At 36.1% G+C, this 25,263-nt stretch overlaps 1 protein-coding gene across 1 annotated transcript in view; it reads left to right on the forward strand.

The window, feature by feature from the left end:
• LOC103773495 (serine/threonine-protein kinase D1-like) overlaps positions 1-25,263 on the forward strand; it is a 63,335-nt gene that overhangs the window by 3,192 nt on the left and 34,880 nt on the right. The window contains 2 exon segments of the mRNA XM_008940865.1: positions 16,323-16,454; positions 17,201-17,361. Of these exon segments, the coding sequence (XP_008939113.1) occupies positions 16,323-16,454; positions 17,201-17,361 (293 nt within the window).

Genomic DNA, 25,263 nt, shown 5'->3' on the forward strand with positions numbered 1-25,263 from the left:
CCCCAAAAAGGGTGACTCCATTGTTTACAGCTTTTCAGTTGTATTGTCATACCAGATTCCTCAGTGTGATTTCCTGAAGCTGGGATCCTGGCTTTCATCAACTTGTGTCTGCTTTCAGTCTTTGTCCTGTCCTACTGCAGGAGTTTCCTGTGAAGACTAATCGCTAAGACATGTTTTCTATATTGACGTGCTGTAATACCTGCTCCTAAACACTACAGGAAGAGTAAGCAGAAGATAGCCACACAGTAGGGTTCCAATATTACAGAATTGGAAATGCTTTCCTCTCCCAATTGCATGTGAACTTTTAACATTGCAGGAGTTGCTGGATTTAGTTAGACTCATCTGCTAACAGTTCAGTGTTTTTCACTGGACAACACTGTACTCAGGAGACTTCCTTTATCTCTAAATGCAGAGAACAGCAAATGAAACTTGTAATGTGTCGTGGCCTGACTGATGATTACACTATCACAAATGAAGGCCTTCAGTCAGGTATCTTAAGTTATTACAAGAAAATTAAATACATTTCATAGTATAAGAATACAGTAATGTATATACATTCTATATATATTGTTAGTATATATCTTACTTTAAAGAAATAATTTAATGTTGTCCTGGTTTGGGGTAAAATAGAGCGGGTTCGGCTCAATGATTTTAACTTTTTAGCTAAAGCTCTTCTAATTAACTGCTCTGTCTGAAGTTAGCAGCGTTTTCACAAACTGTCTGGCTTTAGCAGTGATAACACTCCATGTTTAGAGTTACTGCCAGGGGTTGGTGTGCAGACCAAGGCCACTGCTAAGCTTGGATCCCACACAGAGGGGGGCAGAGAGTACCCTGCACCTGTGGGGAGGAGTGGGCAGGATAAGTGACCCCAAGATTCACCAGTGGGGTGTTCCATCCCACAGCTGGCATAGCCAGTAAAGCTGGAGGGTCGGGAGAGGCAAGCCCTGCCATCACCCCTTCTGCTCTCTCTCTTCCGTCTGCTGCTGCTGGGCTGCTTAAAGCAGCATTTCATTAAGTAGTATTTAATAAATTAATTTAAATGCAGCATTTAATTTCCACAATGTTAAAGTTCCTGTGTCATGGAGGGGAGGAACCTATTCCCAGTTCTGCAACACTGGAGAAGAAAAAGAACTATATAGGCGGTCTGTAACGTTCAGGGAAGTATTCACATTAATGCAGACAGGTTTTTATTGAAATATATTCATTCATAGTTTTGAGTTATTATAGATTTTGGCAATACTGCATCACAAGTTAGCTGATGATGGGTTAGCTCTCCTTTTTAATTAAAAAAAAAAGTGTACCTAAATATAGGGCCATCATAATTTTTTTCATGATACTTGTTAATTTGGATATGCCTTGAAAAATTCCTTTGAAGGAGGAAAAAAATCCTCTGTAAACATGAGAGATTGGCCTTGAGCACTACAGTGGATGATACTGAGCACTTGAACAGTGGGAAGGACAAAAGAAATGCAATATATGTTCAGTTGCTTATGCTGAACTCATTGACGTTTTATTTCTAGTCTCCATTAGAAATATCTACGCAGAATATACGTTCTAAAGTTCTGTAAATTCAAGGTATATTATGGCAATTATTTTTTAATTGTATGTGTGAAAGAGGCAGTAGAACGTAGTGTTACTGCCACAGCTTTGCTGCTGAAAACTCTGCACTGTGGGTGAACATCCTCTGAAGCACTGATATCAGATGTCAAAGGCTGTACTGATGCATTGCACTCATTTTTTGTTGTACACGTCAATACATGGTCAGGATAGAGAAAGCTAAACTGTCAGCTCTAGTGCTATTGGATTATACAATCAGTTAATGTTCTAATACTGTGCATTTTCTAATTTTCATTGCAGTTTACTTGATTACCAAGGTCTTTTATAAAGGCTTGATGACCCATCATTAGTTCTTTTCCTTATTGTACTTATGTTCTTGGCATTTTAGAGAAAAATAAATATAATAATATTTGGGTTTAGAGCTCGTATTACAGGTTCTTGAAACATGAAAATTTATCTAGGAAAATTCATAGTTGAGCAGGGTTGCTCATGGTAGCTGAAGTGCTCCAGTCCATTTTAGGGAAGAAAATTGTACCTGTGTTTGTCATACAATATAACTGAAACAGTTTGTGGCAGAGCTAGAGGTTTCTGGTGAAACACGAGAAATTTAATCTGTTTAGAACGCAGCACCTGCGGTGCTTTCATATTCATAATTAACTTTATCATTTACATTTTGCATTGGTACATTATGCAGTTGCATTGTAATGGAATGTAAGAATTGCATAGCTTGCTGAACAAATGTTGTTTGTCTGTCTGCTGACTGGTCCAGAGGACATAAGCAGAGGCTATTACAATCAGCCAGATGAACTATCATTCAGTGCCCATATAGATTCTGGCATTTTGGAAGTGAAAGGTCAGGCATTATTATGAGAGTAGAAGCAAAAGGGTATGCTGAGTTACAGATTCAGTCAGGTGCACATTAAAAGAGGAAAAGGGAACTTTCATTATGAACATTAGTAGTCCTCATACATACAGTTTTATTTTTACCTCTTATATTGTTTTCTTCCTTTTGTTTTATGTATTTTTAAAATATTATATGTTTTAACACTTTGAGCTGAGAACATGGGATTCTGAGTATGAAACCCACAAATTTGTATGTTGAATTCAGTTTATTAGGCTGCACCTCTGGGCATTCACTGAACAGTGTCACTAATACCAATCTGTCAGTAACATATTGCTTGCCATGTTGCTGTTTTCTTAACTGTGCATTTTCTATTTAATTTCTTCTTTAAAATGTTAGAAAAGCTTATCTAGTTTGCTGGTGCACAAAAGAGAAAAGTAATTTACTAGTGTAATGGAACGATCTACTAATGTGTTCATTGAATCTGACATTGACTTAGTTAAATTGCATTTCAGACTGAAAAAGGATCCAGATGTCTAAAGAAAGGATTTTATCAAGTTATATTTGTAGAAAGGGTTCCTTTTGATTAAAACACTCAAAAATTAATAGGCAGACCAGGTCAGGAAACGAGGTACAGAAGTTGCAGTCAAAGTTATAATCAAAAATGGCTGTGAGTAGTCAGTTATTCATAAACACTGAAAGGAAGAGAAACCAAAAGTTACATCTTCGTAAGTCTCTCTTTCTAAAATACAGTCAGGAAAAGGAACTAAATTGATGTAAGATGAGCTTAAGTTGAAAAGTGTTCTTCAGTCTTGATTTGATGAAGTAACATTTGCTACAAGCTTCAACTGAACCTATGAGAAGGTAACTTTCATGTTCCACTCATGAAATAAAGAGTGCAAGTGCGAATCACCAAAATAACAGAATGCAAAATTCACAGTAGATTTGAACACAACGGAATATGCTTACTCTGTTAAACTAGCTTCTTTAAACTGAACTCCTAGTTTTTGAAGCTGTTTGGTATTCTTTTGACTACCTTTAAAAATTATTTCTTTCAACTGGCATTTCTTAATGTCAATAAAGAGATATTAATGATTAAGAGGTACAGTCCTCCATACCATTTCTTTCTGGAAAAGTTAAAAAGTTAAGAAGTTTTTACATTAAGTTATTACATGAGTTCTGGATTGTATATGAGTTAACATCTTTCTAAAATTAAAGAAGCATTGAAGATATTACTTCAAGCTGTCTGTAGGTGCAACCATCATCCCTTTGTCTGCTTATGACCTTTTTTGATGAACTGTATTTGCTGTTTTTTCCTTAAATTGAAGCACAGACTCTATAGGACAAGCTGACCAATGAGAGTTGCTGTGGCTCTGTACTTCTTTACTCTCTTCTTGAGTTCTGTTTTTCAAGGACTTCAAGGAAACTATTGCTTTAGATGCCTTCAGACTTGTGTTCTTGCCAGAATAGTTTAAGTTCTATACTAGACCTTGTTCATGAAGGTCTATTAAAAACTGCTGTGTAAATTTGCCAAATCTTTTCATGTTATACAGAGCATGAAACAATTTTATATTTAAAGTTTTAATGAGTTTGCGTATAAAAATTCAATCAGTTTTTACTGGGGCAAAGTTCATCAGGATATAAGACATTTTTGCCCACTGCTGGAAGGCAGATAATGAAATGTTAGCATGTTGTGTGAATTAGTGGAATATATTTCATCTGCATCCTGGTTTGAGTTAGAACAGAATCAATTCCATGCAGTGATTTTACTTTTCAGCTCAATTTCTTCTAACTGCATTTTCTGAAATTAACGGCATATTTTTGCAGGCAGTGTCTGCTTCTAGCAGTGATAACGGTTTATGTCCATAGTAGCCACCAAGGATTGATATGCAGATCAAGGTCACTGCTAAATCTTGCTCTGGGGTGCAGAAATTAAAAGGCTGTACCTGCAAGGCGGACTGGACAGGGTAGGTGAACCTTCACTGACTAACAAGGGATTCCATCCTGTATGCATCATATGCAGTACAAAGCTGAGGGATTACAGGGGTCAAGCTCTCTTCTTTAATATCCAATGACTAAGGAGGACTCTATCCATTCTTCCTTCAATCCCAATCCAGTTGAGAATGGATACTTGGTTTTCCAGAAGTCATACAAACACTTTCTTTTCCAAGGAATGAATGCTTTCATGAGAATGGTTTTCGAAGAAACTATGCTTTCATGAGAGAGTAGATGCTCAAATGGATAAATAACAGTTAATGACAAAAGGGTAGAAATACATTGTTTTCACTGTGGAAGCAGGTCACTAGCAGAGGTTCTTAAGTCTGTCCTGTTAAACACATTCATACATGATCTGGAAAGCATGACTAGTAAAGTGTCAGTGTTGCTGCAGATGAAATTCGGTATAGATCAGTATGAAACATGAGGGCAATTTCTTAATTTTTATGTGTGTAACAAGAGGCTTGTAGCTAGCTGATACTACCAAAAACTGAGAGCAGTACCAGACAAGAAAAGCAAATACAAATCTTGGTATTCTTAGGAAAGGAATAGTTACAAACCATAAAACCCTTGTAATGTCACTGCCCTTGTGTCATCTGTTTTTGTGACCTCCTTTCTGCTTCAGAGAGTGCTTCTGCTACAAAGCACGGGCATCTGAGGTGAACGTCTGGGGGCATACCACTAGATGCTGGTGCTGCTTTGGGAACTCCGCTTTAAAAGGCAAGATTCCAGGCTTAGTAGATTTTGGTCTCACCTAGTCATTCGTACACTTTTGTATTCTTATCACAAGATTTCACTGAAAAGAAACATTTTTCAAGCTACGTTAGTGGTGAATGAAACTTGGAGTCTGTGGTGCATTGTCTGATATTTTAATGGATATTTCTATGCTCATTTGGACATTTAATGTGATGGTATTGTCTAATTAGCATTCTGAATCAATATGAAATGCTTATAATTAAAAGCATTGATTGGTAGAGAAAACAAAAGTGCATTTTATTAATTCAAAACATTTCCATCAAAGGATGAATCTATTCTGTTTACTGTTTTTGAATCTACTTAGTCTTCCTTTACTCTGTGGAGTGTGAAACTTGGACATGGCTATAAATTATTTAATTGCACTTGAGCTTTTCTTAAAGGTAGAGTGGCAAATTTCTATAGAGCAATGGTCTCTATTTTTTTTTTTTAGTTGTGCACCTCGTCACAAAATTTCTTAGCATAGATCCCCAATATTTATTTATTTATTTATTTATAACTTATATAACTTACATGTTTTGCTGCAGTTCTTATATTTTCTTCCTTCACCCTAATGGATTGTCTTGTGCACACCCAGGAGTCTGTGCATACCACTTTGGAGTCCACTGCTATAGGCTCATTTGAAGTTGTATATTAGAAAAAGAAATTGTTCACCTATAAAAGTTTTAAACAGTCTTTTTTGAGTATGTAAGAAAACTTCAATTAAATTTCATTTCTCCTTTCCTCAGTTCTTTATATTCTTTCAGTTATTGCTGCTACTAACACAGATTCTAATCATAAAACTGCCAAAACATGAAGATTTCTCTGTTACTTAGCAGATTCTATTCCCTTTGATCAAGTAACTACCTCTCCTGCTTCATTTGCACTAGCTACAACATGTAATGGGGAACAACCTTGTCTGAGCTAAGCAGAAAAATCTTTGAGTTGTCATACAGGTTTTTAGCTGATACATTTGTTTGACAGCTTCTTTGACCAATATATGCTTGACCAAACATTTGTATTTGTTATTTGATAGTAGTGAGTCTTGAATGGAGAGTAGCTGTAAATGATTCAGAGAGGAGCATATTGAAAAATATAGAAAAATATAGAAGTTAGCCCACTTGGAACAATTTGTCCATCAGACAAGCTCTGTTGTTAACCTGTTAGCAGTGTATTCTACATTGCTTGGATATGTGTCAGGAAAAAAAATCTGTTTGCAGCATCTCTCTACTTTTTCGGTCTCTGAATTCATACTCTCAATAACTCGTTGCAATAGATTTCAAATTAAATATGGCTTATGTAAAAAATAGATCTTTCAATATCACTATTAAACTCATCGAGTTCACTTTCATTGACTGACTTCTGACTTGGATATTTTGAAAGAGTAGATAGGAATACACAGTCTCATGGTTATTTCCAATACATGATGTTTTTAGCCCTTTGTGGTAAGATACATATCTTCTTTCAGGAAGTGCTTGAGGTTTGTAGCTAAGGCAGTTCTGAGCACAAACAAGCAAACCTCCTTTCCTTGGGGAATAGAACAACTTGAAACAGAAACTGGGGAGGAGGAGACTCGGCAACTGCCACAGGTTGCCATCTGCTATTTTTTATATCTGGGTGGTAGATACTCGAGCCTGGAGACATTGCTGTTCTGACTGAAATCTGACTCACCCTGGCTCTTTATAGATACCTCAACACTGTTTCTGTTAAGCTAGTTCAGGTGTAACTTGTCAAAAAGAAGTCTGGAGAGCTTGCCTGCTTCTTGGGACATGGAGGCTCCTATCACTCTAGTTTGTTGCTGCAAAAGGTTATACTACAGGGGTTATGTTTGCTTCCTGGTTTAGTTTTTTGGCTTCCTCCTCTTCTTGAATCCGGTAAACTCTTACTCATTTCCTCTCCAAATGAAACAATTCCAGTCTTTTAGTCACTCCTTATATGGAACTCTCTTCCACGCCTCCAGTGTTTTTTCTTATATGTCAATTCTCTCTTTCCATACTTTTTTTTTGAGTCAGTCTTACAGGAACTGAACACAAAATGTCAAGTAAGGATTATTAGTATCACCATTTCCCAATGTTGATTTCAATCCCATTTATTTATGCACATGGGTGAAATCCTGAGTAAACCTATTAAGTCAGAATACTTTTGTTATCTTCAGTGCAGCAATGTTATATTCTCTAAATATTTTGTTTATCTTTTTGACCTTCAGATCTATCTGTCCAGGCACTGGAAATACTTCCTTGAGTCATTCTTGCATTGGTTTAACCCATTAAAAATATTTAACCGCACTTCAGAGCAGTAATCCATTTATTTCTTCTAGGTTATGTCAGCTTAGGCATTTAATGTGCAAACTGTCCATTTTTTTAGCATTGTTAGGTTCCCTTCTCCCTTTTCTAGTCTACTCCTAGAAAGATTAAAGTGGGGATGAAAAAATGCAACCATTATATGGTTCTGTTCCTGTCTCTGATGGTCCAGTGTCAAACTTCTGAGACCTGAAGAAAGCGTTATTAGTCAGGCAGACACTAAAGTGTATTCCAGAAGTAGTCATGTATTTCCAGGATTAGTTGTTTCATCTCCTTCCTGGGGGCTCAGGTTGAGGCTGACTGATCTGTAGTTCCCAGGTCCTCCCTCTTGCCCTTCTTGGAGAAGTGACATTTGCTTTCCTTCAGTTCTTGGACACTTCTACAGTCATCATGATGTTCAAAGGTGGTTGAGAGTGAGATCCCTCAGCACTTCTGGGTGCATCCCATCATGGCCCATGGACATCCAATGATACCATGCAAAAAAAAAAAAACAAAAAAAAACAACCCACCTGTGTATATTCTGTATATGGTGAAATATCTGTATGAAGTTTAGGGTATTTTTAAGAGATATCTAAACCTCTGTTGATAGTTCGTGTTAAAAAGTGTTAAAAATAGTTTAATGTACACAGAAGTTCCTTAGTGAGTTCAGCATAAGATTGTATTTTTAATTCCATCATACTTCTAGCTGTCAACATTTACTCTTCATATATACTTTTAGCCGTTAGCATTTATTCACCAAATAACAAACTATTTCCTTAACCTCTTCTGAAAGAAACTTTCTTTTCCACCTCATCTTCTTTCTAAACCCCCAAGCTCAAGGCATTTCCAATCTAAACAGTCCAAGGGCAGAAACACAACATGTGATCAGCCTTGTAGTTGGTTCAGCTTCCTGTCTCTATAACCGGAGGCTTGTGGGCATGCCACTTTTTCTTAGTCACTTTTTCTTTTTCTTATATTATCAAAAATTGAAACAAGCCTTTACCTGCTGCAGTTAGAAAGTAGCAGGCTTCTGCTTGAGAGTTCAAAACTCAGTTCTGAAAGTTTACCTCCCTCTCCATCAGTGCTTTCTACAACCAATTACCTGCCAAGTGTTAGCGTTTTAAGTTATTTTTCACCTTCAACATTGGGATAAAGTAATAATAGGTAAAGAAAACAAAATGAGACTCAGTGGATTAGAAAGATTTTCCAGCACCTAAAATTTAGAGTGCTGAAGTACTCACGTATATATCTAGAAAGCACATTAGATACAAATATTCAATATCCAAGTTGCCTTATTTCAGAGCATAACAGATAAGGAAACGGAGTGATTATAAATCTTTATATGTCCAGATTTTAAGAAGTTATAATTTCTATTAGGTATTAGGGTCCAAATAATCTTAGTTTAATTTTTAAATGAGATTTCAAGATGGAGATCAGAGATGAAGTCTTTGGCTTGTATGAACTGCCCTGGCTCTGCTGACTTTGATGGCACTCTGAAAACTCAGACTGTCTGATTGCCAGGGTGGAATAGCAAAAATATTAAAATGCTTTTCTTTCTCAGCCCAGTGAAGTTGCATATGAAGTCCTTCATGGTTGTGGTTTCATTAGTGCTTGAAGTAAAATAGTGTATAATGTTATATTTATTTCTTAAGTGTTCATGCCAGCAGCTGTTGTAGGAAAGGACTTGGTTACGAGTGCCTGTTGAAATTCAATGGGATACATTATTCTTAGAGCATTCCAAATGGGAGAGGGTAACAGGAAAACAACTACTTTTTTTATAGCGGCAAGATACTGCTGATGGTAACTGGTTGATGGTTTCTTATGCCATGAGAGGCATGGGTGCTAGATGACAGATCCCATTAGGTGAAGCTCTGTTGCTCATAATATCAGGATCTCACCTCTGCTAATAGTTCAAAGCCCTTTTGGACTTGGAACTCAAAATGACTAGTAAATCATTTGCCTCTTTCTGAAGGCAGGACCTTGCCTCGGTGAGTTGCAATGGCTTCTTGTTCTCATTTCCAGCTGTGCTGACTGATAGGTATGCTCCTGAGCCCAGAACAAGGACTACTGGCCATTAACAGCCAAGTCATTAATAGATTTGATGAAACAGTCTTGTCAAAACTGTTGTAGTTTCAATGTCTGTGTTTTGGTGATACTAGAAATGCTTAAATAGATGATGACAAGTTAGTCTGAGCATTAACAGTGTAACAGTATCACATTAAGGATATAATATTGCAAACCTTTCTGCAGAGTAGTAAGTTTTTCAGGATATGATTGTAGGCATATTTAGAACCTCTCTGGTTTTTCACTGCACAATTTTACGTACAGATAGAAAGTTACCTTCATGGCAGCCGTCATCTGGCAAAGCAAAAGAATAGACTGGTATTACAGAAAGTTTTTGGCTAATAAGAAAGGTCTCCATTTAGTTTGAAAAACAAACAAACAAACAAACCTACGTATCTTTCTCTTCAGCACGGCTTTTATTTTTTCAGTCAATAACAGGAGTATTCTGAAAGTTAAAACTTTGATTATTAGTGGCTATATGACAGCATTTCTAGACATGTAATTTTGAAAAGTAACAAATTACAAGATGATGGAAGACGTTTAAAAGAAGAGCCTAACTCATATATGACTGCTGCTGGAATTGCATGCTCTGAAAATTTAAGCTGTACTAGGTTTAACCATAGAAAGTCAACTATGCCACACAGGTGGCAGAACAAAAAATATAAATTATCCATGTTTATACAGATTAAAGATCTGTGTAAGTTGCTGGTTAACATAGTTCTTCGACATCAAGCACTAATGACATGCTAGTTTCAGTGAATAGTGCTCTGAAATAACATCATTTCAGCAGACAAGAAAACAGAATGCTGTCTGCAGAGCCTGATTAGAATATGTAAATCTGAAGCCTAGAAAAACACTGTTTTTACCTCAAATATTAAAACCCAAACCACTTCCATCACTTTCAATAGAGTGGAACTTTGCCAAAGCAATTTCAAAAGCAGGAGAAAGGATGATGCTTAGTAGTCCTCTTGCTGCTGTATTCTGCAGTACTTGCCAAATTTAAAGCTTTCATAAAATAAAAATGCATTTTTCCTCCCTGCCTTTCATTGTTTAATATTTATCACATACATATAAAATGAGTATCCTTGAGCTGTGGAATAAGTCTTCTAGTCGTGATTTGTTGGAATGCTGGTCCGCACACACTTGAATCCCAGCCCCAAAACACAGAGCAAAAGTAGGGTCTTCACTCTTCCCTGAAATGGTTTCCTGGCTTTCTGTGCTTTGTATTTGGTTTTTGGAGCTTCTAAGCATAACTTTCAGGACTCTCCATTACTAGCTCCTGTTCCCTTCCAGTCACAGAAATACCATTCAGGTGTTTTCACAGTTCATGATAGGTGAACAGTTGTGCCAGTTAACTCATCCCTACTGACTTTTAACTCCAGGACATACTTAGTGTAGTAGCAGATATGGCAGGTACAGGAGGGTGAATTTACCATGAAAACAGCAGCCTAATCTGCTACAGAGCTATTTAAAATTAGGTGTAATTCAGCACAGAAAGTTTATTCTTCTATCAAGGAAAAAAATCACAATGTTAACTCAGTAATCAATTAAACAGGCAAAATTTAAGCTTCCATTGAAAGGCATTTTGTTTGAAAATTGATAACCTCTTTTTTCCAACATGTACTGTACAAGAAATTTTAAGGCCAGTTAAAGTGAAGGACATTTAAATGAAGCAAACAAACAAACAACTAAATGTGTAATATTACATGTGTGTCTATAATAACTGGTACAACAACTTCAAGTAAAGAAACCTCCCAAAGTACTGAACGTTTGTATTCTGCCTCCCTAAAATTACATTAACATTATTATTGCTAAATAATGTATTTATTGGTAATGTGAACTAAACAAAAGATATGATAAAATAATTTCTAAATTATGTTTTTTCCCTTGGGAATAGAAACACTTTTTACTACAAAAACATGAGCCATGGTAACCCATTAATTCATTTGTAGTGAGGCCAGAAGGTTCAGTTACAGCTTTAATGGAAAGGATATAAAGTATTTCTTCACCATTTGTGAAGGCGTGGAGGGGGACAGGGAAGAGACCAGTACAACAGAAATGGAAGCGAGAGAATGACACTCAACAAGAAAATACTTTCCATCCACTTAACAGCTTTACATGGAACTGAATTCAGGACACAGGAGGTGAGCCAAATGATCAAATCCTTAAGGCACCCCTGCTTGTGGGAGGCTTTAATTTCAGTTTGCTTCTACAGAGATATTTTTGCACAAAACCTAGTAATTTTAATATAAAGATAAATTAGATAATGGATTAAAAATATTTTCAATTATTAAGCTAAATTGAAGTTGCTGCTTTTTCTAAGCTTAATTTTGTTTTTACCATGCCGTTCATATTATTTGAAAAACCACCCAGTAAATCCATAAAAACTCCTCACCAGTCTTCCAATTTAGCAAATGTCATTTACTCAGAATTAAAATACATGTTTAACTGTAGTTAGATATTGAAAGAAATAGGCATAAACTACATACTGTAATGCTTGATGAGATTGAGACACTATTGCAGACCACTCTTGTTTTAGTAGTGCTTTGATTAGTATTAGTATGCTTTTAGAAACAACCTCAGGAAAGTCTGTGGTTTACTAAAAAAGTTTGCACTTCTAAAATTCATATATATGTTATCAAAATTCATGGCTATCATATCTGAGGGTCTTACAGTAGAGCATTCCTTGTGTTCTCCCTTGGGGAGAAATGCATGCTCACAGAGTATCTCACGTAGGCTGTTTGGTTTTATATTTGTCATGTGAAAATTTAAACTAGAGAGAGAATAGCAAAGAAGTGTACATTGCAGTCCTTGTTGAAACTGATAGGACGTGGTGTACCAGTTTTAGTCCTTGAGAAAGCTCCCAGATACATAGCCTTCCAGGTAGGAACTCCTCATTTAGGACTCTGCTTGCCACAGAATGGGTGGAATACATGTCACTCAAATGAAGCCAAGAATAGAATTTATTGAGATAGATTAATGATTTGACAAAGCTTAATAAATTTGATAAATTTTAGTAAAAATCAAAGATTAATTGAGATTCAGTTTGATGACAAGGTTGCTGCATTACTTACTGAAGCAAATTGATTGAAAACAATTTGATTACAATATATGAGCGAGTGTGTGTGTGTATACATATTTATGTTTCACATTGTGAAAGTGACTTGGAGTGGGGCTAGGGTGATTTTCACAGGGATCTGGGATGGAAGGTGTAAGGGTGGCCCTCCCATTGAGATACCAGGGTTTTGGAATGGTTCCCCTTGCTCTAAACTCCTCGGAGAGGAGCCTAGGTGCAGCTAGATCCAATCTTAGACCAAATCAATGGTTTATGACTAAGAATATTGGGGAGATTTGGGTTATTAGAGGTAAAGGAAATCCTCCTGTTTGGCCACAGGGTTCAGAATGGATCTCTTTGCCCTCTGAACTCCTTCAGAGAGGGAGGTTACATCCACTGCTAGTCTCAGACCTGGCCAATGGTTTATGACATATAAGAGAGAAAGAATGCTTTCCTATTGGGTCATGTTCAGTGTAGGTCCCCTTGCTCTCCAGACTTCTTCAGAGAGTAAGGTTAGATCTAGCCCTAGTCCCAAATCTGCTCAACACTTTATGCCTAAGAAAATTTGGGCATTGGGACTTTAGTGTGGTACTTAGTGCAATAATGTGTTTCTTATGTAACTTGAGGTAAGTGATAGCAGCAATTCAAGTATGTTAGCAATGATACAGTAACTTATAAAATAGCAGTGCTTATCCAAATCAGTAATCCATTATAGTGAATACAATGATTCACATAAAATTAAAAAAACCTCACTAAACAGAAGCAAATCACACACACAGACACAGACACACACAGAAAGAGAGCATAGATACACAGGTATAGAGGTTAAGCTACAATTAAGATGTTGGCTTTCTGTAGATTATGGTAAATTTGGGCCACTGGACCTCTAGGATTTTCACAAAAAGATCATAGAGATCGCAAATATGCATGTTTCCCGTGATTGCCTTATTACAAGCGGATGATCATCCCTGTCATGGATCTTTGCAGGCGGCCAGTGATTCCCTTTGTCAACTTATGACAAGTAGACAGTCTTTCCCTTCATCACCTTACCAATGGTTGATCAGAGTCTGGCCTGAGAGGCATCCCAGCTCACTGGGAAATATCAAGGCTCAGCCCACTGAGATCCCAGAGTGTTCCAGCTGGGCCTCACTTCTAGGATCAGCATTTATAGGATCACAAGATCATTTACTTGGGTCAGTACTAGGGCTAGTACTTTTCCACTGTGGCCATTAATCTTGTCAGGCAAGCTTGGCTCTTCTCTGATGGGGCTGTATTCTTAGGCTGGCACCTTCCCAAAGTACTGGGATGTTATACAGTTAGGGGGTGCCTAACTGCTCCAACCTGCAACAGGACCACAGTGGGGCAGCTTTCTATAAGCTGTTTCCATATGAGACAACAGTGCAGAATCCAACCTGCTAACTTGAGAGCTGACCAGTGCAGGTGGTAGCATGTATTTTCTATGCAGAGGGTTGACAGCATGTCTGTGAACCCCTGAAAGTGTTGTTATTTTTTTTTCTTCTCCACTCCAAATTTTCCTTAGGTTCGGTATGATTTCCATCTATAATTTGATCTCATCCAGTTGCTGGCCTATCACAGCTCAGTTGGTATCCATATGTGGTCATGCCTGTGTGCTGACTATAGCACCTCTTCCTCCTGGTGGCTGCATGCTCATGACATAGAGGCCCAGGAAAAAATTAATTAATTCATTAATTCTCAAACTCCACAAACTGATGAGATGATGTCCTAGTTCCTATAATATATCTTCTGTATGAAATTAAATAGGGAAGTTACTATGTCTGTATTTTGTTCTGTTTATACAAGGTAAGAATAAATATGTATTGTTATATTTTAAATAACATCAAAATACATTTTAAAGTTTGAGGGCTTGGTCCTTCCAAGATGTTATTTCATTTGGTCAGAATTGCAGAAAACATTTGGCTATATGCATGGAAAGAGCATTGACTTTAAGTTCTAGACAAAGTAAAATCACAAGAATTCTGTTCAACTTTGAAAATGTGTTCTGATGAGTTGTATTTTGTGGTGTAAGAGAACATTGCCATTACAGAGTGAACATTGCCTTAACAGTGAACTTGACTGCTGTAGTCTGGAAAAAAGTAGCAAAATAACACACTTGAACATATGTTTGGAAGGCCTTGAGGCTGGCATAACATTGTTAAATAAATATAAAACTATTTTATTTCATATTTGGGATGCTCTAACACATCAGACTGCTTTATGAAGTCAAAATTTTATTAATTGAGTTTTTTAACATGGCTTATTATGAAAAATAGGAACAGAATAATTCTAGGAAACGAAAATGAAACTCTGAATTAAACAAACTGTTAGGTAATTTGAATTGTTTTAATAAAACTTTTTTAAAAGATGATTTGATATCACTCGAGTTACTAGATCCTACTTTTGTGATGGTATTTCAAATACCTCTGTGAAAAGATCCCTAGACTGGTTGGGATTAAAAGTATATTTTTCTGTGGACATGTTTTGGAAACTTTTTTTCCTAAGAGTAGCAGTTTTGTGCACATAATGAATTGAGCCCATGGCTTTATTAGTACTCTCATTAGTTAAAAACCTTTTTTTGATTGGTATGCAGATTTTTTTGTCCCCTTTGCATTAATACACAAGGAACAAGTCAGGAGCTAATGGCATTTTGATCTTTTAGGTATTCGTTTTAACTGAACCATGCCAAAAAAAATGTGTTTCCCCCTGTCCCCCTCTCAATTGCAAATCAGGAATGTATGTCTGTTGAAAGACAAAGCATTTTTATTAAGTGGCTACATACCTGGTTCATTCATACTTATATATCTGTGAAGAGTAAGCATACACTTAAATCATCAGTTTAAGTGGCGGTGTGAATGAAATCGAATGTTTGCAAATGTGGTTAATGTTTAACTTCATTTGACCTACTATTTTTTGTTAGACTGGGTGACAAGTTTAGATATTTAATAAGAAAAATAAAATATTTCATTAAGTATATTCTTCAAAGTATTGTGGTAGTGGCTGCTATTGTATACTAAAATAGTTCTTAAAACACTGTCATTGTTTATTTTAATAGTTTATACTAGTGCCTTTAACTAGTCCCTATAATTTTAGCAACTGTTACACTAGTTGCAGGCTTACATAATTTTGAAAGGATCGGTACTTCAGGAAATGTACAGCAGTCTTCCAGACTGCCTTGCAAGGTTTTGTCTTTCCTGATGATTGAGTATAAAATTACAAGTTATCTTTTTAAATTCTAATGTATGTTTTCAACTTGAGCAATCAGTTCACTGATACCAGTATATGCTGCTGAATCAGATATGCCAAATGGTCAGCTGAAATGGCCTGGTTTTGATACATTTTCTTTTACTTGTCTAAAAAAAAAATTGTGGTTCTTTACTGGATGTGTTCAGTTTATGTTATGTATGTATACATTCAGGTGTGGTGAGTCAAGTCTGTATTTTGAAAAATTTCCAACATTTGATTTAACTCTAGCAATTTCTGATAAATGTTTGATATGCTATTATCCTCCCATGTTTCATTAGAAAAATGGTCTCAAAGAAGTTATTGCTGCAAGCTTGTAAAAGCACCTTTATTCTTTTTCCAGTGGCAATTGTAGTATGAAGGTATATTGTCAATCTTTTTATCTTCAAATATAGTACAATGACTGTCACAAAATGCAAAGTTCATCATCATAATGACCAAAAAGAGTTTTGCTTTCTTCTGTGGTGAAGTACAACATACGTGAAGCCTATTAGTTATGTTACTAATTTTATTAATTTTTTGAATGGTCTTGTTGTTGCAGCTTCTGCTACATTTGAAGATTTTCAGATCCGGCCCCATGCTCTTTTTGTTCATTCCTATCGAGCTCCAGCCTTTTGTGACCATTGTGGAGAAATGCTATGGGGGCTGGTGCGGCAGGGACTCAAATGTGAAGGTAAGCTGCAGTGAGATGTGATATTTCTTCAGTCTCAGGAAGAGACTTGTCCATTCCACTTATGCGTGCTGTCTCTGATGCTGCTTTTAAATTGGTTAGACATCAGAAAAGTGATTACAGTAGGTAGAGACAGTAAGAACTATCAAAATAATTAACTGATTAAAAACCTAATCCTTTTGACTGCTCTGAGGCATCCTGGATATGGCTCTGTAACCTGAAGTGAAAAAAATAGTCGATATGTATTTTTAAGAAAAGTTTTCCTTTCACTCCCCTTATGAGCCTGAGCCTGTATCTCATTCTATATCGCATTAATTCAAATCATTTAGCTGAAATGACTGTCAGTCCATATGAGATTTTAATATCTATCTTCTTTCATTTTGTCACAAGTATTTGACTCCTGGCAGACTGTATCCAATGCAATATACTATCTGCAGTGAAAGACTTCCTTATCTCCCAAATGCTGATCACAGAAATTTCCTGTACTTTGAGACCATCAATTTCTGAAAAAAATCAAAGAAAAGACGCTGGTTATGGGTATAACTATTTGGAACTTTTAACATCATCTCTAAAAATTTGTAGAATATTAGAATAAAGGAGCTAAACCAGCAGAGTAGAGGAAAAAAGTTTAGTGAAAAATAAGGGTAGTGGTTTTGAATTCTTGTTTCTGGAAAAAAAAAAAAATAAAAAATTCCTTGCTTTGCCCAGTAATAAACTGTAATCAGATGGTTTTAAATTTCTCTTTTCAGGATGTGGTCTAAATTACCATAAAAGATGTGCATTTAAAATCCCTAACAACTGCAGTGGCGTGCGGAAAAGGCGCCTGTCAAATGTGTCCCTAACAGGACTCAGCACCGTTCGGACAGTTTCTGCAGAACCCTCGCCCAGCATGCCAGATGAAGCCCTTCTGGTATGGGATTCCCTAGATATAGAGACTGTGGGTGTTGCTGATAAGAAACAATGTCATTTAGTGCTATAGCATCTGTCTCATAGACTACAGAGGAGGGTGGTATGAAAATTATAAAGTGTTGCTGTGAGAAAAGGCATCTTGGTGTAAAAGGGAGGTCACTAGCTTAAGGTATGTGGGTTTAAGGTATGTGTCACTTCTGATACTCCCAGGAGTCTCCTCCCTTTGTCAAGAATTAGATTATTTTCAAGGTCTAAAACTGCCACCCATGCGAATGTGAGTAGTTGTGTCTTGGAGCTGGACAACTTCTAGTCTGGAACTAGAAGTTTAATTTTTTCTGTATCCAAGCATTATATCCATTGGTTTATGATGTAGGAAAGATTTGCCTCAGGAGAACACTGTGACTCAAACACCATGATATCAAATTGATTATCTATCATAGTCGAGGTTATAGTTAGTGGAGCTTGCAAGTTTAGCATGTTTCTAACTGTTCAGAGAGAAGTAGGAGAAATCTCCATTATTTCCTTAAACAGATCTTTATGGTGAATGTATTTATATATCTGTATATATGTGTGTAGATGTATATGTCGATATACACACAGGCACTCATAAATATATTATATACTTGTATATGCATTAATACAGTAGTTTTCCATCATGAAAACAACTTTTTGGGTGACAAAATGTAATGGCTGGAGTACATTAGAATGATATTTATTTTTTATCTTTGGCATATTTGTTCTTTTTAACACTCATGGTCATAATATACTTGAATAGTTAAGAATTTACACTGAGTGTAAATGCATCCACTCTTAAGTGAAAGTTTTGAAAACTTTAAGGTTTGAAAGAGAGGAAAGGATTTATAAGTACATACAACAATTATCATGTTTTCCTCTCAATTAGGATATTAAACTTATTAAACTTAACATACTAAAAGGACACTATTGCAAATTATATAGCCCTGGTGTTATATGCAGTACCATCTATGAACTCTAATTATGTACTTATGCTACTGATTATCATTAGCCTAAAAGCTACTTGGAAATTAAGGTTAACATTATGAATCTGTATTTTTAATTGAAAAGCTTCATAAGTGAGTATGGTGCTTAATCTTTGTAAAAACTTCAGCAACAAATCTTTGTAGATTATTCATCATTTTCAGAAGATTTTTTTTTTTTTTTTTCAGAAATGCTGAATTATTCAGGCCAGGACTGAAAATTTTGAGGAAGTTTAACCCTCATTCTGAATAATTTATCGAATTTTGGTTAAAAAAAACAAAAAACACGTGTGAGCATCCTGGAATACTCTCTATACGTACTTACTGCACTGTATAGTTACAAGATAGCAAAAATTGCAATTTGAAAACATTTTGAATTATATGACTGTGTTGTTCACCGATGTGTTCTTACACAAGGTACCTGTTTTGCAAAGCTACATGTTTTAAAACTGTTGAAAATATTACATTGCCAGTGAAGAAGTAGTTTCACATGCACTGCAGCCTGTACCTCTCTAAGAACTTGTGATCATTAGTGTACCCATGCTGATGACTCAGAACATCATAGAATCATAGAATCATAGGGGTTGGAAGGGACCTCGAAAGATTATCTAGTCCAACCCCCCTGCCAGAGCAGGGTCACCTAGAGTACATCACACAGGAAGGCGTCCAGGCGGGTTTTGAATGACTCCAGTGAAGGAGACTCCACAACCTCTCTGGGCAGCCTGTTCCAGTGCTCCGTCACCCTCACAGTAAAAAAATTTTTCCTGATATTCACCTTGAACCTCCTATGCTCCAATTTGCACCCATTACCCCTTGTCCTATTACAGGTCACACATGTGCATGCACAAAGACAGTATGCTTATAGTAGGCACAGGGATGGGCATTAGCCTAGAGAAAGGAAACAGCTTTCCAAATTAACTTTTATTTCAGGAAATCGTGGTATCATTTACTAGAGTTTCAGAAGCGCCCTCACATGTGTCTTCTATATGTCTTTTGTTTGTTTGGTGTTTGTTTTTTGTTTTGTTTTGTTTTGTTTTTTGGCATTGAATGTGTTTCTTTTTTTTCCTCCTTTTTTTAAGTGTGCATAAGCTTTGTCAGTTCTCCTGTATCAGATAGGTCCTTCGGACTCCATTCTTCTGCAGTACCTGTGAAGTTTTATGGCAGCTTATACTGTGGTGCCAATCAAAGCATGCACTTTGGCACGTGCTCGTTTTTCTACAGTCTCTGTGAACGTACCAAGAAACATCATCCTTCACAAAATCGTATCATTCGTTATTATTATTCATGTGGCTCTTGAATCACTGGTAACAAAAGATAACCTCTGTTTGGGACCACTGAATTCAATCAGATATCTGTCAATTCTTTCAATAGGGTTAAAATAAATGCTCTTTTTACACCTATTAACTATATAAGTCAGAACAGTTGAGATAGAATGAGCTCCTGGAGATCTTTCATATATGGAATTATTAACTAAGTTACGATTTCAGAACCTTTTTGTCAATGTTGTGTGAACCAGAAAGAAGCCAACTTTAGCTGACGGTATTAAATTTAACTTGTAAGTCTTGCTTCTGGAAAAATGCTACATGTGATGTGAAAAAGTTATGCTATAACTTATGTAATTGTGGCATTTGAAAAATATTTGAGACAGGATAATGTGGAATCCTGCAAAGGGTATTTCAGTTATCCTTTCATAGGAAACCACCATACAGAGACACAGTTTCAACTTGGATATAAGTGTTTTCGTTAGCCAATAAAGCTTTTCATTTGAGCTGAAACTTGACTGGGGACTGTATTTGAGTAATGCTTTTTAAAAAAAATCTGTCTCCAAAGAATAAAATCTCGGCGATATAATTTTTTCGATTCTAAACTTAGTAGTGTAAAACTCATCAACAGAAATGCTAACAAGAAATACAACTAGGAGGATGTTATGTAACTCAGATTTTTACCTGCTATAGCTCAAGCACAATTCTTTTGCATTCTACTCTGTAACATAGAATGAGAGTATTAAGAAATTGGACATTCGTGCTTGCTTCTAAAATAACATTGTTTTCTGTCTTTTTCTCCCCCTTATTTCTTTGTTCTGTTTTTTCTTCTTTCCAACTTCCTGTCTCAGTCTCCTGTCAACTCTGCCTATGAGGTATGTACTGAATTTACTCCCTATCATACTATCAAGAATATCCTCTTTTATGATTGTCGGTATCAATGTGAAGGAATGCAGGAATTTAATCAGATTAGTATGTTATAATCTTCTGAACTCAAGAGCACTTGTTTTTCTTTTAGAAAAGGTATACCAAATGTGAAACTCTAAAGTCCAGATTCCAAAGTGAAGTTCATAATGCATATGCTAACAGTCAAATTAGCTAACGTTAAAATATTTTGATACAAAATTGGCTTTTTCATTTGTTAGCCATGATAGAGGTCATTGGTTGGACTGAGGCCCCTTTTTACTGGTAGTAACACATGGGAAGAAAATTTTAACTTTCAGAACATTGGGCATTTGCTGGAGTCATGTAGAAAATAAACATTTCTTTTAAGCTGAACAAACCTGACCTTTAGGTGCTCTCCAGCAATAAACATCTCATAACATAATGCAGCATAGTACTTTTTTTTTCAGAATACGGTTGCATGAAAAAAAAAAAACAACGGTGATGGATTCTGTATTTCTATGGAAATAAATATGAGCAGTGTGCAACTAAATTACAGCTATCTACAAAAAGAGTATCAAGTCTAAAAGAGAAAACAATATGATTTTTTTTTTAATGGGTATTTCATATCAGACGTTGTCCTCTTTGGCTTTTCATATGGATTTTCCTAAGGGGATTGTTTCTTATTCAGTTTCAAAACTTTCTGAAACTATGAAATGCTGGCATCTTTCCCTTGCAGCATATATTTGAGATGCAGTCAGAGAAGAGCAGGCTTTACAAATGAGTTCCCTGTTAGAAATACTACATAGTTAATCTGAGGAATATTTCGTTATGCTGAAATAAATATTTACCTGGCCAAACATCTTGAAATAACTTTTCAATAAAGAAATAACCTTTTTCTTCCTAAAACACATGTATTCTTATTGTCCTGTGCCCCAGAATTACCACTTCACAGAATACCCATAAAACAATACAAAGAAGCACATGTAGAACAGGGTTTTCATAATATCTAAGACAATTCTATTCTAAGTTTGTGCTATCTGAAGAATAATGAATCCATCAGTCCAGATGGTGATGGATTACCCTAAATTAACAGTAATTAAAAGTAGCAATGAAAACCAAAAAAAAGCGTATTTGGAGGAAAAATAAGATTGTATTTCTTTTTAGAAAGAAAGTATGTTAAACATCTATGTCTTTACTTTTTAGTACATTTATATGGCACAGTAGAATTTTACTTCTACATATCTTTATATATGTTATATGGAAGTGATTTATCAGAAAAAGCCTAAGTGAGCTTTGCATTTAAAATAGGAACGCTGTGTCTCATGGGGCATAGGTAAGTGGAATATTACAGCATTACATACATATTATCTTTACTTTTTGATGAATCAGGAATTATTTTTTACTAAATAATTATAAATTTAAATAGTTTTATGTAAAAAGTTTTTTTAACTATCGCTGATAGAATACAATGCACCAGGTGTTGCCTGTCTGTGTAGATTTTTTATAAGCAGAGCTGGCTTGAGGCTTTTCAGCTATATACAAAAGAGTGATTTTGCAGAACTAGGACAGGGAATTGTCTTGAGTGTGGCCATTTTCTCTTTCTTCCCTTATACCCAGCTGCCCTGTTCTCTTGCTCCAGTAAATTAAGGAGTCCTCGTTTCCAGTGACTCAAAAATTCCTACCATACAAAGCCTTCCTCTTCCACACCCAGACAGAAGACGCATCTTGTTCTCCCAATTCCAGTCCCTATAAAGTCTCATATACCTCCTCAGCTCACTAGACTGAGGGAAGGGTTAAAGAAGAGCTAGAGTGTTGCAGCTCAGAGCAGCTTCCTGCCTTAAGCCAGTTGTAATTAGTAGACTCCTTTTCTAGTGACTAGAGTTCATTAGACTGAAGATTCTCAGAGGCAAAATGAATATTTCCTCTTGGAGAAAGACACTCAAGTTAACGGTGAATTAGTACAACTCAGAGTTACGTTCTATTTTTGTCACCCCCAAGTTCTCCTTCCATGCTTCAGTGATGTACACGGCACATTCGTTTCTCTGTCTTATGGGAACTTATTTGCTGTGTGCTCATTTGTTCAATAAAAACTCCTTATACTGTTCTGAAGGGTGCTCCTGGAAATTTTTTGAGGTCCAAACTCTAGATATTATTTAAAAAGAAAAAAAGTGTAAAATACAGGCTGTAACCTAAACCAATCCTAAGTAATGTTTACATTGATTTTGTGCCAGATTCACTGGGTGAATCTAGAGTCACGCACTGAATGCAGCTGAGAATCAAGAACTCAAGAATCTGACACTGAAAGTTAAATGTTTAAATAGGGACTTAAATTAATACCACAAACGTTTATGTTTTTTCCCCTTTTTTCTTGCTTTTGTACAATTATTTAAAATATTAAATCATATTAAAAGTAGAAACCAACTCAACAAAAATTATTTAAAGTGTAGTTCCCTTTTTCTTTAAGCATTGCATGTCTATGACATTCAAAGTCCAACTGAACTCTGATTTAAAACATTATAGGATACAGAAAGTAAATTTGGAATACCTTTCTGTACACACTGCTTTGCCATAAAATAACAGTAGTCCCTGTACCAGCTGCTAAGCACTAAATACTGCAGAACTTAATTTCTTGGGACTAATTCAATAATTCTACAATAGAGCTTTTCTGATCTAATTTGCTCTAATATGATTGTTTCAGAAGTTCATGACAGCTAGAAGAGATCTAAAAGATGATCAAGCCAATTGTTTTCAGTTAAAAATGTATATTCAGGAAAGAGTTAAATACTGCATCAGTAGTACCTAGTATTTTCAAAATAGTATGCACCTAGTATTTTCAAAATTTCTAGGAAAATAGCTAGAAAATTATAAACAGCTAAAGAGATACATGTTCTGAAATTTTGCATGTGCCACGTCTGCTGATGTTTTTCAATGCAACTTGTTTTTGATCCCTTGGAGAAGTTTTATGGGTATTTTGATTCTTCAGCTTGGAAGAGGAGAGAGGTTCAGGTTATTCTTGGCCTTGGATAATTGTCACTTCTTAAATTTCATATTTAGTTTTGGTGAAAGATATGCAATAATGATAGTTGGCAGATTATGATCCTTCATATAAGTCACCCAGCCTTATACTGAGGACTTGTAGATGCTCTGCAGCTCTGGCAGTGGGAATTCTTTAGGAGTGTATGGTATGTCTAAGGAAATGGACACTCAGAGCTAAGTTCTTGTCGTTTCTAAGTACTAACACAAGGGTTTTCACATACTAAAAATACAAAAGAGAGACAAACCCTGCAGCACACATTTTGCTTTTCTATAACATCTCTGAAACATAATTCATGTTAGTTCTGGGTCATGTGAAATGATAAAAGATCACAAAATGCAGTTTGTATTTTGAGGAATAGAGGCAGTCAGCACAATCTTTTATCTCCACTTACCTGGCTCAAATGTGTTCATTGGTGCTTTCCTTTCTAATACATAAGATTCTTTTTCTGCATTGGTGACATCCTACTGGCCACTGGCTTCCTGTTTTTAGATAAGCCTCACCAAGCTGCAGCTCCTCTGTCTGATACCAAAACTTTATCCAGGTGAACCAGAATTGTTGAAAGATTCCTTGAAGGGTTTTGTCTTGAATTATAAGTTGGCTATGACTCTTTGTATCATGGTGTGTGCCTTTTTCTTTTTTTTTTCCCCCTTACTTTTTTGTTCTATGAGGTAGTCACAACTGAGTTGCTGAGTCTGGCTTATGACATAGGTGTTCTAATATTTTAGAAGGAACTTGCATCTGTATGATGCAGGAAAAAAAGCTTTGTGCTATATAAGCCCTACTATGCCTGCTGGCACTAGCAAATCATTGCCAACAAGGGGCTTTTGTTTTGGGAAATCCTTGACTCTGAGAAGTCACACAATGCCTGCTGAAACCCAGTAATCACCTCTTGTGACCTCACAAAATAAGGCAGGTCACAGACAGAGCATTCAAAGCACTGTTTGCTAGTATTGATGTCTTGAGTGGAGGAATAGGGTACATAATAATTTCCGTCTGTGGATAGTTTAATATTAACAGCTTGTACTGAAGTCAATTCTTTGATGTGTTTGCACATGTAACACTGAAGTGTTTTTCAGACCATAGCTATCTAACTATGGTACTTGTAGGATTAAATCATACACCTGACTTAAAGAGTGCCAGAAGCCTCGAAATCAACAACACAGTTGATTGCAGTCTAAGTGTAGTATTTTAGTATATTTAACTGAAGATTTGTTTCCTTGAATTCATTTAATTGCAGTCACATAGTTTAATTGGTAAAAGAAAGTCAACATTTACATTGCATTAAAATTGTAGTGTTTCCTGTGGTTGCATAGATATCTAGCATCTCATTTAACAGTAGCTTCCTGTGAAGAAATTGTATATGAACATATTAAGACTTTATCCTCTGCCTTCAATATAGGAAGGAAATGCATATTTCCACAAGTATTCTTCAACCCTCAAAATAAAACATCAAGTGGACAGTTATTGCTGATTGTTTGTTTCTTTGTTTTTAAAAACGCATCACTTCTCTGGGTTGTTCAGATGAAAAAACACATGTGACATATGGAAACAGACTCTATAACTCGGAAGTTATACAGTAGGTATGTTTATTGCGCGCAGATGCACGGGGGATCGCTCCACCACAAACGTGCATGCCTGAGGAAGTAATCCATCCCATATTTACACAGTGAAACAACACATATTCATGTGACACCTATACATATTCATTACCTAACCCCGCCTAC

The sequence above is a fragment of the Merops nubicus genome, unplaced genomic scaffold (assembly GCF_000691845.1).
Source record: "Merops nubicus isolate BGI_N331 unplaced genomic scaffold, ASM69184v1 scaffold8655, whole genome shotgun sequence".
Classification (NCBI taxonomy): Eukaryota; Metazoa; Chordata; class Aves; order Coraciiformes; family Meropidae; genus Merops; species Merops nubicus.